The sequence below is a fragment of the Thermobia domestica genome, chromosome 15 (genome assembly GCF_964235325.1).
Source record: "Thermobia domestica chromosome 15, izTheDome1.hap1.1, whole genome shotgun sequence".
Taxonomy (NCBI): domain Eukaryota; kingdom Metazoa; phylum Arthropoda; class Insecta; order Zygentoma; family Lepismatidae; genus Thermobia; species Thermobia domestica.
The window spans coordinates 192,031,370-192,050,974 of record NC_137468.1 but is presented as its reverse complement, the minus strand read 5'-3'; the positions used below and the strand labels follow the sequence as shown (position 1 = coordinate 192,050,974).

General features: G+C 35.1%; 1 protein-coding gene across 3 annotated transcripts in view; it reads left to right on the top strand.

Moving 5' to 3' along the window:
- Nucleotides 1–19,605, top strand: part of LOC145671429 (calmodulin-like) — a 592,217-nt gene that overhangs the window by 519,277 nt on the left and 53,335 nt on the right. For all 3 annotated transcript variants that reach the window (XM_081740612.1, XM_081740613.1, XM_081740614.1), the window contains one exon: nt 17,682–17,783. In XM_081740612.1, the coding sequence (XP_081596738.1) occupies nt 17,682–17,783 (102 nt within the window). The remainder of the gene's footprint in view (nt 1–17,681; nt 17,784–19,605) is intronic.

The window sequence follows — 19,605 nt, the reverse complement described above, 5'->3', positions numbered from 1 at the left end:
ATTGGGGCCACGATGATTCAGTGGTAGAGCGTTCACCTCTGGTGCTTGGGGTTCCGGGTTCGATCCCAGCCCCCTCCAAGTGAACTTTGTGGTGGACAAACACCGTGTGCGTGGGTTTTCTCGGCGTTCTCCCGTTTCCTCCCACTTTCTTCATTCCACCATTTCATTCATCTCTCATCATCACCGTCTCCTTTAGCCTAACCGGCATAAACGTGGGACGTAAAACTCAAAGATTTCATTTCATTTCACTGTTTTGCAATAGCATAGTAACAATTTTGTGACTGTGTTCATCCAGTTAGGTAAATTAGAGAACAAAGTAGATAATTAATTTCAGCTGTGTTAATTATTTTAACATGTAGACGTGATTTTTTTTAAGTGGTTCTTCTTTCACATTCTATTATAAACATTCTTTATTTGCCGTAAGCATTAAAAAAAATAATAAACATAAAACAGATGAACCCCTTAGGTTCGTCTGAGGGGCCGTTTGGGGAGACCGGATCCCGATTTTCTTCCTTCTTCATAGCTACACCTAGCCCCACACACAACTAGAGTTTGTGTCACCCAGGGCAAACACAGAATTCGGAGCTCCCTCTCCCCTTAGGTTTCGTAAGAGAAGTGTTTCTTTCTCCAACAATATTACACAGAAACAAACAACTCCTTAGTCGGGCGGGATACGAAACAAGACTCTGGCAAAAATTGGAGGGGAAAGCCTGCAAGAATATCTTTGTCGAATGACTTTCTATCTATCGAGGTGCATAGTGTCTGTACACTGTAAAAAATCGTTGTGTTATTTCAACGACATGCTTATGCGTTAAGACGATTGTGTTAAAATATAACACAAACAGAGGCTTAGAACAACTCACTCTCCATTTCGAGTTGTGTGTCAAATGCCGGTAGTTGAAATGACACACAGCCTGTGTATTAAATTAACTCAAGTGTAAAATCTTCGGTGTTGTTTTCTGCGTGATTGCCAAATATGTTGGCATCTAATTGTAAAGGCTAAAGGATTGAAGCTACAGACAAACACAATAGAAAGAAATACTTAAACAAATCCAGGTATACGCAAAATTTCAACGAGCAAACCGTGCGATGTGTTCTCAATTGTTTTACATAATGTTTCTGAAGAAATATGTCAACAGCGAGAAACAACACCGTATTACTGTGTCACCTGTATACTGCACTAGAGCTCACTAGTCAATAACAGGGACTGTTTCCAAAATGGTGGAAAGCCAGTAGAAACACGAGTAAGAGCAAACATACTATAAGGATATAGGTAAGAGTTTCCTATCATTCTTGAACAAGTTGTTGGTGAAGATTGTGTTTCGAATCATTAAGAAATATTTTACAATAAGTGTTTGGGAGGACGACTTACGAAGATTTTCTAAATGAAGTGTTCTGTAGTTTACTATTCTTATTTTAAAACTAGAATCTTCGATAATCGTAAGCATGCACACCACAAGCTTTTCCAACACAGAAAAATAGTTCCATCAACACCGCACACGGAGTTATTTCAACACTGAAATAGGTGTGATAGTAACACAGGAGTGGGGTCGAACTAACACCAAAAACGGTGTTAATCTGGTGGTCCGACCTTGAATTATGACACAGATTGTGTGTTAAAATAATAAGAAAATGATGTTGAAGTAACAGAGGGACTGTGTTATATTGATACTTGACATAGTGTAACATTAACACAAAATAATTAACACACTACACACTGTTTTACTTTCTTCGTGTTGGTGCAACACCGCCACAAGTAACACTCTACACTTTTCTCCACCCCACCGACTCTGACATGGTGTTGAATCAACACCGAAAATACTAACACTGATCCGAATTTAACACCACTCAACACCGGTTGTGTGTTAAAGACGCAACACATCCCCTGTGTTAAACGCCAACACCACGAGGTCTGTGTTGAACTAACACCGCATAGTGGTAGTCACGCTGGAACCACTGCCCTGTGTTAAAATTGAGTTAAACTAACACAATCATTTTTTACTGTGTAGTCAGACAAGAGAAAAATGCAATACTGCATTTTCATTGTATGGCATTCAATTCTTTATTAAATTCATTATTTATTATTCAGAAAATCGAATTTTTATCAAAGTTATGCATGAACATACAGAGAACATACAAATAAATGGGTTGAAATAAGAAAATCGTTGCATTTATGTCAGAGTTATGCGTGAACATACTCACAGCATAAAAGTAAACGGGTTGAATTCAGAACGCCCACCTTTCTCTCAAGTTGCTTTAAAATATTAACTGGCAGTAAATACATATTCCTCCTTGAATTTCATATCACGAAACTCAATGAAAATATCTATACAAGAACAAGTAAGATTTTCGACATACACGTAACGGCCTATTTCATTTTAGATTTATTAAACACTAATCACAAATTTCGTCTTTATTATTATCACTTGCAAGGTACAATTATATTGAGTATTAACTTGCTTCATGTCACCAAGGTGCTTATCCAACAGTGATTTTTATTCTTCAATTTTCGACCCCTTTATTCAGTCTGTGGGTTTTAAATAATAATTCAAACTAACATTGGTCTCTTGCATAAAAGTGAAATGGCTGCACAATACCTTATGTCTATACGAGGATGGAGAAACATGATACGTAACTTAATACAGGAAGCAAATTATAACCTTATGAATTCTAAACCTGTACAAGGGTGGTAATGTATGATACGTAACTTAATACAAAGAAGCAAATTACAACCTTATGAATTCTAAACCTATACGAGGGTGGTAAAATATGATACGTAACTTAATACAAAGGAGAAATTTACAACCTTATGAATTCAAAACCTATACGAGGATCGTAAAATATGATACGTAACTTAATACGGAAAACAAATTATAACCTTATGAATTCTGAACCTGTACAAGGGTGCTAAAGTATGGTACGTGACTTAATACAAAGAAGCAAATTACAATCTTATGAATTCTAAACCTATACGAGGGTAGTAGAATATGATACGTAACTTAATACAGGAAGCAAATTATAACCTTATGAATTCTAAACCTGTACAAGGGTGGTAGAATATGATACGTAACTTAATACAAAGAAGCAATTTACAACCTTATGAATTCTAAACCTATACGAGGGTGGTAAAAAATGATACGTAACTTAATACAAAGAAGGAATTTACAACCTTATGAATTCTAAACCTATACAAGGGTGGTAATGTAGGATACGTAAATTAATACAGGAAGAAAATACAATCTTATGAATTTTAAACCTATACGAGGGTGGTAAAATATGATACGTAACTTAATACAAAGAAGCAAATTACAATCTTATGAATTCTAAACCTATACGAGGGTGGTAAAATATGATACGTAACTTAATACAAAGAAGCAATTTACAACCTTATGAATTCTAAACACATACGAGGGTGGTAAAATATGATACGTAACTTAATACAGGAAGCAAATTATAACCTTATGAATTCTAAACCTGTACAAGGGTGGTAGAATATGATACGTAACTTAATACAAAGAAGCAAATTACAACCTTATGAATTCTAAACCTATACGAGGGTGGTAAAAATGATACGTAACTTAATACAAAGAAACAAATTACCATCTTATGAATTTTAAACCTATACGAGGGTGGTAGAATATGATAAGTAACTTAATACAAAGAAGCAATTTACAACCTTATGAATTCTAAACCTATACGAGGGTGGTAAAATATGATACGTAACTTAATACAAAGAAGCAATTTACAACCTTATGAATTCTAAACGTATACGAGGGTGGTAAAATATGATACGTAACTTAATACAAAGAAGCAATTTACAATCTTATGAATTCTAAACCTGTAGAAGGGTGGTAAAATATGATACGTAATTTAATACAAAGAAGCAATTTAAAACCTTATGAATTCTAAACCTATACGAGGATGGTAAAATATGATATGTAACTTAATACAGGAAGCAAATTACAACCTTATGAATTCTAAACGTATACGAGGGTGGTAAAAGATGATACGTAACTTAATACAAAGAAGCAAATTACCATCTTATGAATTTTAAACCTATACGAGGGTGGTAAAATATGATACGTAACTTAATACAAAGAAGCAATTTACAACCTTATGAATTCTAAACCTATACGAGGGTGGTAAAATATGATACGTAACTTAATACAGGAAGCAAATTATAACCTTATGAATTCTAAACCTATACGAGGGTGGTAAAATATGATACGTAACTTAATACAAAGAAGCAAATTACAACCTTATGAATTCTAAACCTATACGAGGGTGGTAAAATATGATACATAATTTAATACGAAGAAGGAATTTACAACCTTATGAATTCTAAACATATACGAGGCTGGTAAAATATGATACGTAACTTAATACAGGAAGCAAATTATAACCTTATGAGTTCTAAACCTGTAGAAGGGTGGTAATGTATGATACGTAAATTAATACAGGAAGTAAATTACAATCTTATGAATTTTAAACCTATACGAGGGTGGTAAAATATGATACGTAACTTAATACAAAGAAGCAAATTACAATCTTATGAATTCTAAACCTATACGAGGGTGGTAAAATATGATACGTAACTTAATACAAAGAAGCAATTTACAACCTTATGAATTCGAAACCTATACGAGTGTGGTAAAATATGATACGTAACTTAATACAGGAAGCAAATTACAACCTTATGAATTCTAAACATATATGAGGGTGGTAAAATATGATACATAACTTAATACAAAGAAGCAAATTACAACCTTATGAATGCTAAATCTATACGAGGGTGGTAAAATATGATACGTAACTTAATACAGGCAAGAAAATCACAGCCTTGTGAATTCCAAACCTATACGAGGGTGGTAAAATATGATAAGTAACTTAATACAGGGAAGTACATTACAACGTTATGAATTCCAAACCTATAGGAGGGTGGTAAAATATAATACGTATCTTAATACCGGAAGCAAATTACAATCTTATGAATTCGAAAAGTATACAAGGGTAGAAAAATGTGATACGTAACTAAATAAAAAGAACCGTATTACAACCTTATGAATTTCAAAATTATACGAGGGTGGTAAAATATGATACGTAACTTAATACCTGAAGCACATTACAACCTTATGAATTCCAAACCTATATGAGGGTGGTAAAATATGTTAAGTAACATAATACAAACAAGTAAATTACAGCCTTGTGAATTCCAAACATATACGAGGGTCGTAAAATATGATACGTAACTTAACCCAGATATGCCTACCGTCCTTTTAAAAGGACACTCTGCAATACTGACTTTAAGGCGTCCCCGTCTATGCTCCATCAATCCAATGTGCTTTCTACTGGCCCTTTTTAAAGCACACTCCCTCCCGGTGAAACTGGAAGTGGGGCATCATCTTTTTCAACTTTTTTTCGTCATAAGGCAGTAATATCAGTTAAAATAAAAAAGATTAAAACAATTAATAGTAGAATTTTTTCAAGCATAACTGGGTTAATACTGGAAAGCAAATTACCACCTTATCAACTCCAAACCTATACGAGGGTTGCAAAATGTGATACATAACTTAATACAGGGAAACAAATTACAACGTTATGAATTCCAAACCCATACGAGGATGGTAAAATATGATACATAACTTAATACAGGCAAGCAAATAAGAACCTTATGAACTCTAAACCTATACGAGGGTGGTAAAATAAGATACGTAACTTAATACAGGCAAGTAAATTACAACCTTATGAATTCTAAGCCCTTACGTGGGTGGTAAAATGTAACATGTAACTTAAAACCGGCACGTAAATTCCAACCTTATGAATTCTAAACCTGTAAGAGCGTACTAAAATATGATACGTAACTTAATACAGGCAAGCAAATGACAACCTTATGAATCCTAAACCTTACGAGGGTGGTAAAATATGTTACGTAACGTAACACAGGCAAGTAAATTACAACTTTATGAACTCTAAGCCTGTACGAGGGTGGTAAAATATGTTACGTAACATAATACAGGCAAGTAAATTACAACCTTATGAATTCTAAACCTTACGAGGGTGGTAAAATATGATATGTAACTTAGTACAAGCAAGTAAATTACAACATTATGAATTCTAAACTTTACGAGGATGTTAAAATGTGTCACGTAACGTAATACAGTCAAGTAAATTACAACCTTATGAATTCTAAAGCTGTACAAGGGTGGTAAAGTATGATACGTAACGTAATACAGGCAAGTAAATTGGAACCTTACGAAATCTAAACTTGTACCAGGGAGGCAAAATATAATACGATATTTAATACAGGCAAGTAAATTACAAACTTATGAATTCTAAATCTGTATGAGGGTGGTAAAATATGATAGGTAAGTTAATTCGGGCAAGCATATTACAATCTTATGAATTCTAAACCTGTACGTAGGTGGTAAAATATGATACGTAACTTAATACAGCAAGCAAATTACAATCTTATGAATTCTAAACCTGTACGAGGGTGGTAAAATGTGATACGTAATTTAATATGGGCAAGTAAATTACAACCTTATGAATTCCAAGCCAATAAGGTGGTAAAATACGATACGTAACTTGATACAGGCAATAAAATACAACCTTATGAATTTCAAATCCATGCGAGGGTGGTGGTAAAATATGATACGTAATTTAATACAGGGAAGTACATTACAACGTTATGAATTCTAAACCTATACGAGGGTAATAAAATGTGATACGTAACGTAATACTGGCAAGAATATTACAACTTTATGAATTCTAAACCTGTACGTAGGTGGTAATATATGATACGTAACTTAATACACGCAAGTAAATTACAATCTTACGAATTCTAAACCTGTACGAGGGTGGTGAAATGTGATACGAAACTTAATACGGGCAAGCAAATTACAACCTTATGAATTCCAAACCGATAAGGTGGTAAAATATGATACGTAACTTAATACAGGCACGTAAATTACAACCTTACGAATTCTAAACCTGTACGAGGGTGGTAAAATAGGACACGTAACTTAATACAGGCAAATATATTACAACCATGTGAATTCTAAACTTATACGAGGGTGGTAAAATGTGGTACGTAACGCAATGCAGGCAAGTATATTACAACCTTATGAATTCTAAAGTTATACGAAAGTGGAAAAACATTATACGTAATTTAATACAGGCAAGTAAATTACAACCTCATGAGTTCTAAGCCTGTTTATGGATGGTAAAATATGACACGTAACTTAATACAGGCACGTAAATTCCAAACTTGTGAATTCTAAACCTCTACGAGGGTGGTAAAATATGATACGTAACTTAATACAGGCAAGTAAATCACAACCTTATGAATTCTAAACCTGTACGAGGATGGTAAAATATGATACGTAACTTAATACAGGCAAGCAAATGACAACCTTATGAATCCTAAACCTGGACGAGGGTGGTAAAATATGATACATAACATAGTACAGGCATGTAAATTAAAACCTTATGAATTCTAAGCCTGTACGAGGGTGGTAAAATATGACACGTAACTTATTCAGGCAAGTAAATTACAACCTTATGAATTCTAAACCTATACGAGGGTGGTAAAATATGATACGTAACTTAATAAAGGTAAGTAAATTACAACGTTACGAATTCTAAACTTTACAAGGATGTTAAAATATGTCACGTAACTTAATACAGGCAAGTAAATTACAACCTTATGAATTTCAAACCTTTACGAAGATGGTAAAATATGATACGTAACTTAATACAGGCAAGTAAGTCACAACATTAGGAATTCTAAACCTGTACGAGAGTGGTAAAATATGATACGTGACTTAATACAAGCAAGTAAATTACAACCTTATGAATTCTAAGCCTATACGAGGTGGTAAAATATGACACGTAACTTAATAAATTCAAGCAAATTACAACATTATGAATTCCATCGATGGTAAGGCATGCTATATAACTTAATACGGGCAAGCAAATTACAGCTTTATTAATATTCCAAACCTTCACGAAACACGCGTTCGCCACTAGAACCTGAGGCAAAGCGTCGTAGATTAATATGATGGGCTAGTAGTACATAATGGGCTAAAGTAAGAAGGTAAATCGAACTTCACCGTGCTTCACTTCAAAGACATCTATGTTCATATCCGTCATAAAACTCTGATACTCTGTTTAGAGCAAATCAAAAAATAGCGTCGATCTGGCGAAACGTTGTGTGATCTGGAAATATGTGAATTTAGTTAACTAGCTGTAAGTTGAAGATAGTAATTGAGCTCATTATAGTAGTAAAAATATTTAAAAATTAAATCAATAAGATAATTATAATAGATATAGAATGTAAGTTTAGATTAATTTTCATATTGTATGGAATGTAATATTTCAAATGTATGGTTCAATATGTCATTGTATTATAAATATCTAAGCTTTACGTATTTCATTTCAGTTGTATACAATAGGATATATTTTTAATGTTGTATTAAACTTTAGAGAAACTTTGCTAACCTTAAATTTTCTGCTCTAATATACTAATTTCAATTTATCGTTCCTCATGGCCGCACTCCCTGTTCAGGAACTTTCCCAATCCCTTTATTCCGACCTCGCAGTGGGCTGGCGTTTTATTCTGTAGTTGCTGTTGCGAGATAATTGATGGACAGTTTGGGGCTGAGAAGGTTCCAGGCTTCAGCTGTGTGGAAGAGGGCAGCCAGAGATTTTGCGCCTCGCCAACTTTTGTGCTTCCGCGCTTCTGACGTCCAAAAGCTCACTCTTTTCCTAACTAACTTCTTAATGTACCACGTAAAATTATTTCGTTGCTTACATTCAATGGTGTCTTTCCTTAGTTGGTGTACAAGGTCCTAAGGTAAGCTATCAAATGTAAAGTGTTAACTACAATAGGTATGGCAGATGCACAAGAGAACAATACGTGCAAACAGATTTTAAAAAAAGCAACTTTACTCTCATGATGTGTTTAAGTTGTTTTGTGAGTTGTTAACACCTTTTTGTTCATTTCCAATTATGGTGGGGATGGAAGGTTAATTTCAGCGAGCGACTGCAAGTCCCTCCTTTGTGGCTAAAGAACCAACGTGTGTACTTTCAGTGCTAGGTCTTGGGTTCATTTCCAGCTGAGGGTACAAAATCCTGAATAATACAGAAAGTTGTTTGATTTGTATCGGACCGATTTTGAAGAGCGCTCACCTTAGTCAAATCTTCGACGTCACCACCGATGGTGTTCTATTGGACCCCGATCACTGTGAACTATCGTCCGAAATCGCAATTTCCACCGCAATAAACTACGTTTAATCTATAGGAATTAAATCTCATTCCTTTGTGTAGAGTTTCCTTAGGTTGTGAAAGGGATGTTGTAAAATCTTTTTTAACAGTTCAAAAGTGCAGTATCAGGGCTTTTAACAGAAATGCCATTAAGGGGAATAACATAGATTCTCGTTTCCTGCTTCATGTAATGATAAAACAGGAAGGTAAAGGTAATTCATCCTTTACTTCCAGCACGATTTCCAAAAGCCAGTGATTGTATGTTGTAGAAGTCGTTTCAACAGCCCAAATGCACAGAAATCAATTGTGCTGGCGAAAGAGATTTTTTACAGAGATGTCATGAAAGGGAATAGCACGAATCCCTGTTTCCTGCCTCATGTCATGTTAAAACACGAGGGAATGAGTGGATATTTTATTCGTGCGAATCTGCATCTGTTTCTTGTCAGTTCTGTACAAATGAGGGATGTCTTTCCGATAGATTGGAGTCATGATGGCTAGCTAAAAGTAGGCAGGATTCATCTTTGTGAAGATTGTAGTTTTCAGTAGACAGGGGCAGATTTAATCTTTCGCACATGTCTCGTTGCAGTGGTGTGTTCTTCTGATCTGCCAGTCGACAAATTATCCGGAAGTATCTTAGGCGGTGCTTTCACTGGTAACCTCAAACAGACCCCTTTTGTTGTCGAATGTTTTATATGGATCCTATTTGTAATTGGCTGCTCACGATATCTTTATGTTTGCTCACCTCACGTTTTGCCGATTCTGTCTTACTATTCAGTTGTAAAATAAAATGCGTGTGAAAAAGCTCCACTATGTACTCTTCCGAATAACGGTTTACTGTTGGCAGCATTTTACTATCTTCAACACGATGCTCGGACACTTGCAAGCTGACACAGCGCACTGATAACGATGCCAGTTTCATGTTTCTGGCGCAAGTACACAGATAACAACAGCGTTGCCAAATCGGTCAGGTATAAGCCAAACAACTTTCTGTGGCACGGATCTCACTCATCTCAGCCTAGGTACTGGAAAGAGAAGATAAACAAACCAATCACTTTAACCTGGAAGGAAGTATCTCATTTGCTGAGTAATATGGTGGCGATTTTATTTTCACAAACACAAGTTTCTAACAATTTCTACCAGAAATATTATAGTATATAAATTTACATTTACTCTTCTAGAAGTTACAACAATTTTGAAGACGAAGCTTACATACAACAGCATAATACATCGCCTGTTACAAGTAAAATTCATTGGAATCAATGTAATAACCCAGTATGCAATGGAATTTGATTGTTTTTTAATAACTCAGTGTTGCAAACGTACTACAAAAAAGGTCTTAATGATACTGTTTCCCATCTTGACTAATTTAGATAATTAAAATATGAATTTATGAAAAATGTGATACTTGAAAATTTTTAAAAGCGTAAATTAAGATCCACTGAGCAAGAACAATCAGCTACAGGTATCCAAGAAAGTTCGCATGGGCCGCGGTGGCTCAGTGGTAGATTATTTACCTCTGGTGCATGAGGTCCTTGATTCGATCTCAGCTCGCTCCAAGTGGAAATTTGTGATGAACAAATACCGTGTCAGGGTTCTCCCGTTTTCTCCCACTTTCTTCATTCCACCAATTCATTCATGTGTCATCATCACCGTCTCCTTTAGCCTAGCCGGCATAACCGTGGGACTTTAATATTTCATTTCATTTCCAAGAAAGTTCGTGCCGCATGTCAGTGAGAATTAACGGCCCAGTTAGTAAGTTCGTGCTAATGCATTTTATTCAGCAAAATAGTCTCCTTGAGCTTCGATTACGTGTTACCAACGAGACATAAGCTTACCGCGTTTGTAAAATTCTTGTTCTTACGTTAGAACCAAAAAACTATCCTATAACCTGCTTGACATCATCTCGGTTTTCGGAACTGTTTCTCACCACAATGGTTATATACAGCTAAAAACAGACGATTGTTGGATGGAGCGATGTCCGGGGAGTAAGGAAAAACTCTCCAACCAAGTGTGTTGATCATCTCTTTAGTTGGTTTAGCCGTAGGAGGTCTGACGTTGTCTTGAAGTAGGATAATTCATTTCCTGTTGACTACTGCTGGCTTCTAACGCAGTGCAGCTACAACGCTTTGCAACTGGGAGAAGTACACTCTCTAGCAATCCAAAGTGCACGATACCAGCACTGGTCCATCAAACAAAGAGCAGTACCTTCTGTTAATGAATATTTCATTTGGGGCCAAATGCCACAGGGCAGCAGACGACCAATGCTGGTTTCTTTTTTGATTACTATATAGCATCTATTTTTCGTCACTTGACAATATCTGGTCCAAGAATTGAGCTGTCTTGTAGTATGGCAGCAATTAAGAGTAAATAGTAACTCGCTGGTGTTTGGTTTCCTCAAGCAAAACGTGAGGAATCCAAACTTTCTGAGCTTTCAAGTCTTCCAAGGTTGTGCAGATGGAATTGACTGGTTTCCTCTTACACTCCAAATTCTTGTGCAAGTTCCTTGCACGCTCGATGTACATCAAGCTCGATTCTCGTTCAGGAGAGCTTCGTCAATAGTATGTGTGTAGATGGACGCCTAACTCGAGGCTTGTCCTAGAGGCTCTCACCTCCCGATGCAATTCCACTGTACCACTTTCGCGCTGTACACTCGCTCACTGATGCCTCTTCAAAAGCTGACCATATCTTTCGACCAGCTGCTGCAACATTGCTGCTCAATTTGAACTCATAAAGAAAAATGGCCGTAAAACATGCTTTGACACTGACATGTTTACTTCAGGATTGTAATTCCTACAGAGCTGTCTTCCACACGACCGATATGCCTCACAATTCTGCACTGATTGGCGGTTGACGGGAATGTCAATATCTGACGTCGTACAGACAGGGTTTCCGACATCTGCTGTTTGAATTTCACTTTTCGTCCCAGTGACTCGAAATTTTTTTTTTGGATACCTGTGCACTTACGAATTAAGATACAATACTCTAAGTCTTTCACAGAAAATAAATCTATATTTCACGCCTGTGTATGGCTTGAGTTTATGGGAAATGCCGCGAACTGTTTTGTTAAATTACTGATTTTGGTACAATTCACCTCTTGAGGCATTTTCAGCAGGTGACATTCAAACTAGGGCTCTCCCTGAAAAGCGTGGAAGGAATCACAGGCTACTGAAATAACATTAACTGTGAATTTATTTTAAATCTCAAGAGAGACAAATATTCACTTGAGTTCATCGGACACTATGATAGTGTCTGATGAAGCCAAGTGGATAGTTAGCGAAACTGTTACACGTTATTAATTTTTACAATAAATGTCAGACAGATTTATAGTGTCTGATGAAGCGAAGTAGATAGTTGACGAAACTGTTACACGTTATTAATTTTTACAATAAATGTCAGACAGATTTATAGTGTCTGATGAAGCGAAGTAGATAGTTGACGAAACTGTTACACGTTATTAATTTTTACAATAAATGTCAGACAGATTTATAGTGTCTGATGAAGCGAAGTAGATAGTTGACGAAACTGTTACACGTTATTAATTTTTACAATAAATGTCAGACAGATTTATAGTGTCTGATGAAGCGAAGTAGATAGTTGACGAAACTGTTACACGTTATTAATTTTTACAATAAATGTCAGACAGATTTATAGTGTCTGATGAAGCGAAGTAGATAGTTGACGAAACTGTTACACGTTATTAATTTTTACAATAAATGTCAGACAGATTTATAGTGTCTGATGAAGCGAAGTAGATAGTTGACGAAACTGTTACACGTTATTAATTTTTACAATAAATGTCAGACAGATTTATAGTGTCTGATGAAGCGAAGTAGATAGTTGACGGAACTGTTACACGTTATTAATTTTTACAATAAATGTCAGACAGATTTATAGTGTCTGATGAAGCGAAGTAGATAGTTGACGAAACTGTTACACGTTATTAATTTTTACAATAAATGTCAGACAGATTTATAGTGTCTGATGAAGCGAAGTAGATAGTTGACGAAACTGTTACACGTTATTAATTTTTACAATAAATGTCAGACAGATTTATAGTGTCTGATGAAGCGAAGTAGATAGTTGACGAAACTGTTACACGTTATTAATTTTTACAATAAATGTCAGACAGATTTATAGTGTCTGATGAAGCGAAGTAGATAGTTGACGAAACTGTTACACGTTATTAATTTTTACAATAAATGTCAGACAGATTTATAGTGTCTGATGAAGCGAAGTAGATAGTTGACGAAACTGTTACACGTTATTAATTTTTACAATAAATGTCAGACAGATTTATAGTGTCTGATGAAGCGAAGTAGATAGTTGACGAAACTGTTACACGTTATTAATTTTTACAATAAATGTCAGACAGATTTATAGTGTCTGATGAAGCGAAGTAGATAGTTGACGAAACTGTTACACGTTATTAATTTTTACAATAAATGTCAGACAGATTTATAGTGTCTGATGAAGCGAAGTAGATAGTTGACGAAACTGTTACACGTTATTAATTTTTACAATAAATGTCAGACAGATTTATAGTGTCTGATGAAGCGAAGTAGATAGTTGACGAAACTGTAACACGTTATTAATTTTTACAATAAATTTACTGTTTTGCTCAGTGAGAAGTTTAAATCAGATTTAGATCTCTTTGCTGTATAATGTTTACAGTGTAATTAATTATCTTGCCTATATCATTGCTTCCTAGTTTAAAATTACAGCACCGTTTAGTTAGTACAACACTTCACAAATTCTTGAAGATCTTCATTTTGTATTTTATATTTTCTCTGTGCATTTTGGTACATAAAAATCGTTAATAAAGTATTAATGTCAATTGTTTTACAGTTATAATTATATATAAGTTAAAGTTTGTATGTAAATAAGCCATACATTAGTAAAAAGTTTGTATGTAAATAAGCCATACATTAGTAAAAAGTTTGTATGTAAATAAGCCATACATTAGTAGAAAGTTTGTATGTAAATAAGCCATACATTAGTAAAAAGTTTGTATGTAAATAAGCCATACATTAGTAAAAAGTTTGTATGTAAATAAGCCATACATTAGTAAAAAGTTTGTATGTAAATAAGCCATACATTAGTAAAAAGTTTGTATGTAAATAAGCCATACATTAGTAGAAAGTTTGTATGTAAATAAGCCATATATTAGTAGATTATTCTGAGATTCTAGAAGGCTCTTCTGATGGTACTCGTTTCGTTGATATGATTGTTACTTCCAGTTTTGGTGTCGTTTTTGAATTAAATATAGTCAATTGTAAAAGGTAAAACATTATTAAATAAAGTGTTAAAAAAACTGAAAAACGAATACAGCCACTGAAACGCTCGTTCAAAATGGGAAAGCCATACACTTATTTCCTGTAGGCCTAAAGGAACTATAAATTAGGACCGTTTTAACAAAACTCAACAAATGCCATTTACAAAATTTTACAGGAGAGTTTTTTTCTTTTAAGTTGTACTCAATATTGTTGATTCAAAAGATTTCAAAAAATTAATACGTGTAGATAAGGATTGACGAAGGAATAATTGAAGTTCATCAGTAACGGACTTGATTGAAGAACAAAAAGTTGCAAATTACAAATTTTTACAAAACTCAACATATCCACTTTTCCGTGAATGTTTCATCTTTATTTTATTAAGCAAAATGTTATAAATATACATTTTAAGTATAAATTCAATGGACTCTTAAGTATATAATATCAGAGTAAGAAGTTAACAATGAATTATTAATTTTTTAATTTTTGTTTTAAGTTAACACACGAACAGAAGTTTCCACAATAACAAAATCTGTTTCTCACATCTTAAACCTATTATCGAGGGAGAAAATGGCGTCCGGAACACGAGCATTATGCTCTTCATTTTTTTCAATTTTTATTTCGTAAACAACATTAATTTTAGACATTATTTAGTTTATTACAATGTTTATATTATATTACATGATTTTTTCGTGTTTGGCACCTATACTCTCCAGTAATTATTACAATTTAGTGTAAAAATAACTCTAACAGACCAATTCGTCCTTGGGAACGGGCCATCTTTAATATTTATAATTTATAACAAATTAATATACAACAAAAACAGTGAAGAAGTCAACTGGGCTCTGTGGCTGTGACTTTCAATTATATATTCTCCCGTTAAGAGAGAGAATAGAACAGGGGCGTCATTTAGGGGGGCAGGAGGGGGCAATTGCTCCCCCAAGAGTTTGAGGAATACATATACTTTAATCGATTGTCTACTAATATACTAGTACAAAACGCGAAAGTCTTACGTCGGTGGTGCTTTTGCCCCCCCCCCAAGCGAAGTCCGAAATGACGCCCCTGGAATAGAATAGAACAGAAACATATTACTAGAGACCGGATGCTTAGGCACTAAAAACCTGGAAAATAGGCAGGCAAATAGGCACTAAAAATTTAAGAAATAGGCAGTAAAATAGGCACTAAAATGTAACTCAAAATAATGAAGATAAATACTCAATATAACTAAAAAATAGATTCAAGTCATAGATAATTTTCAAAGAATATAGAAACATACTTCTTTGTTAATATCTTCTTTTATTGTACATATAAAAACGAAGCTTGTTATGCATTCCATATATACTGGGAGAACCTGAAAGATGTGCACATACGTCAGAAGGTGATTCATGATATCAAAAGAAGACAAAAAGTCCTTTGGTATGTTGTCGAATTCCACGTCGTGTAGGAGTGACAGAGGGCGAACTTGGAATCCAAAATCAAATCCTGACAATTGGAACGAGACATAAAGGCGTGCACATACTTCGGGAGGTGATTCCTGACATTCAAGAGGACTTTTCGTCTTCTTTTCATGTCACGAATCACCTCTCGATGTATGGGCACATCTTTCGGTTTCGTTCCAATTGTCAGGATTCGATTTTCGATTCCAAGTTGACACTCTGTCACTCGTACACAACACGAAATTAGACAAAATACACGAGGACTTTTTGTGTTCTTTTGATATCGCTAATCACTTCCCGAAGTATGAGCATATCGTTGAAGTTCACTCTGTATATATATTGCAACGTACCCCGTGTTTGTGTTTACAAACACCTAATATACACATATATGTGTGTATTATTTATGTTATATAAATTATATTTTTCCCAATGAAGGCTTAATTTGAAGAAAATGCATAGAATAGGCAACATTAGGCACTAAAGCAATTATTTAGGCAGTAAAGGTCGAAATAGGCAAAATAGGCAAAATAAAATTGGCTTAAATCGAAACTATAACCCCCCATTTAAACGTTATTTTTGATCATATCTTTAATATTAAAGAATAGGCATATTGCCTAACATCCGGTCTCTACATATTACGGTACTCAAAATTATACATTGAAATGACAATTGAAGTAATAGGCACATAATAGAATGTTGAGATGTTTAATCTGTGTGAAAACAATACAGGAACACAGTCCCCTTTAATGTAAAGGTTTTTCATAGTACAGAATTTTGTCTTCAGTATCAGTAGCGTTCCCTTGTACAACTTTTGAATAGAACTATTTGCTTTCCTCTGAATCATTGTCAAAATAAGACATCAACTTCTTCATGCCATTAGCTTTATTTTTGCTTTACATGATTCACTGATGGACGTTGAGGTGTTATATTTGGAGTATATGTAAATTTGAGGTGTTTCAAACTAGGGATGGCCAGAACCGGTTCCTGGTGGAACCGGTTTTCGGGTCTGAACGGATCCGGTTCTAGAAGATCTCGTTCCGGAACCGTTTTTTCGGATCCAGGTCTGGAACCGGTTCTTCGGATCCAGTTCTGGAACCGGTTCCCAAGAACCAGTTCTGGAACCGGATTTTCGGATCCAGGTCTGGAACCGGTTCCGGAACCGGTTATGAAAACCGGATCTCCAAGAACCGGTTCCGCCGGAACCGGATCTTTGTGGCCATCCCTATTTCAAACATTTATTGAAGCACTTTTCTTTCCACGTTGAAGCACCTCAACATCTATCGGTGAAGCAAAGTAAGTACTTTGAAAACGGCATTATGCCCTGATCTCAAATCTTCTTACATAATACAATACTATTAAATTTGACTTTTAAAAAATATGTTCTTAGTTTCAACCATACTGTATAAAAGAGTTTCGTAGAACCTTAAAAAAAAATTCAAATCTCGAGTTTTGTGAAAATTTGCTATATTCAGGCGCCTTTTATAACAACCAATATTCAGTTTCGTCGTATTTTCTGTTAGCCATTGTGTGAGGCTCATATTAAAGGACAAGAATCCGTTAAAAAAACGCGTTTTGAAAACAAAATGGAGTTTGTTCAGTTTTGTTAAAACGGTCCTCAAATTTAAGTAGAATATGATTCTGACTTAACATGTAAAATTTAAAAATATTCGTTGTTCGCTACGCGGATAAATCTGTATTGCTCTACTTACAGAATTCAAAGAAGCTTTCATGCTGTTCGACAAAGATGAAGACGGGACAATTACCATGGCGGAATTAGGGGTTGTAATGAGATCACTCGGCCAGCGACCTACAGGTAAGTGTCTACATACAACTAATTGGCTACTACTCTAAATAATATTCATTTCAATTACCGTTCTTTCCAATATTCCAAATGCTTTGCTTGGGGATTGTTTTGTCAGGCCCTCAAGGGTTAATCCTTAAGCAGGCGCGTCAATTCCCGCAACGTTAACAGGCGCGTGGGGAATATTATACCCCACATGTTTATTTCAGAACCCAACCGAATAGAAGTAGAAACCGCTATAAAGAAATTAAAGAAACACAAATCTCCGGGTGTAGATGAAATTCTGGCTGAGTTAATTTTAGCTGGAGGCAAAAAATTGTGGAACAAGATACACAAGCTCATTCTCCTTATCTGGAACAAGGAAGAATTGCCACAAGAGTGGAAATAATCAATCATTGTTCCAATTCACAAAAAAAGGCGACAAAACTGATTGTAATAATTATCGAGGCATTTCTCTTCAGTCAACATCCTATAAAATACTTTCAAATATTCTATTAGCAAGATTGACCCCATACGCAGATGAAATTATTGGAGATTATCAGTGCGGATTTAGACGAAATCGATCAACTATCTACCAAATATTTACCATTCGCCAAATACTCGAAAAAAAGTGGGAATACAATACCCCGATACATCAACTATTTATTGATTTTAGAAAGGCGTACGACTCGGTTAGGAGAGAAACATTATACAACGTGCTTACAGAACTTGGAATACCGAGAAAGCTAATTAGATTAATTAAGATATGTTTAAATGAATCCCAAAGTAAAGTCCGGGTAGGAAAATTTTTATCCACGAGCTTTCACGTCGAAAGTGGCCTGAAACAAAGAGATGCGTTGTCGCCGTTATTATTTAACTTTGTTCTGGAATACGCTATAAGAAAAATCAAAGATAGCAACCAGGGTCTAGAGTTGAACGGTATTCACCAGGTTTTGCCACATGCTGATGATGTAAATTTAATAGGGGATGATAGGAGAACAATTGAAAGAAATGCCGAGATCTTATTAAACGCTTGCAGGGACATGGGTTTAGAAGTAAATGAAGAAAAAACTAAATACATGGAAGTGTGTCGGGACCGTAATACGGCAAACTATGGATGCGTTAAAATATTAAATAATACTTTTGATAAAGTGGATAGTTTCAAATATCTAGGATCAGTATTAACAGAGAAAAATCATATTCACGAAAAAATTAAATATCGACTAAAAGCAGGGAATTCGTGTTACTATTCGGTTCAAAATCTCTTGTCGTCGCGAATTCTGTCGGGGAATTTGAAGCTTAAAATATATAAAACGATAATCATGCCTGTTGTTCTGTATGGTTGCGAAACATGGTCGCTTACTCTGAGGGAAGAACGTAGACTGAAAGTATTTGAGAACAAGATCCTGAGACGAATATTCGGACCCAAGAGGAACGGGAATGGGGAATGGCGGAATCTTCATAACGAGGAACTACATAATTTATACGGTTTACCCAACATTGTTAGGGTCATCAAATCTAGGAGGCTTAGGTGGGCGGGTCATGTAGTTAGAATGGAAGAAAGTAGAAACGCTTTCAAAGTGTTAACTGGAAGACCAATCGGAAAAGGACCATTAGGAAGAGGTAGGCGCAGATGGGTAAACAATATTAAGATGGATCTCGCGGAGATTGGAATAGAAAGTAAAAACTGGATGCAGTTAGCTAAGGATAGAAATCAGTGGAGAGCTTTTGTGAACGCAGCATTGAACCTCCGGGTTCCATAAGCCATAGAGTTAGTTAATATGTTTATTTCCATATAGGTTAGCAATCACATGCAGAATCACCTTTAAACTACTAATGCAGTTATAGTATATCA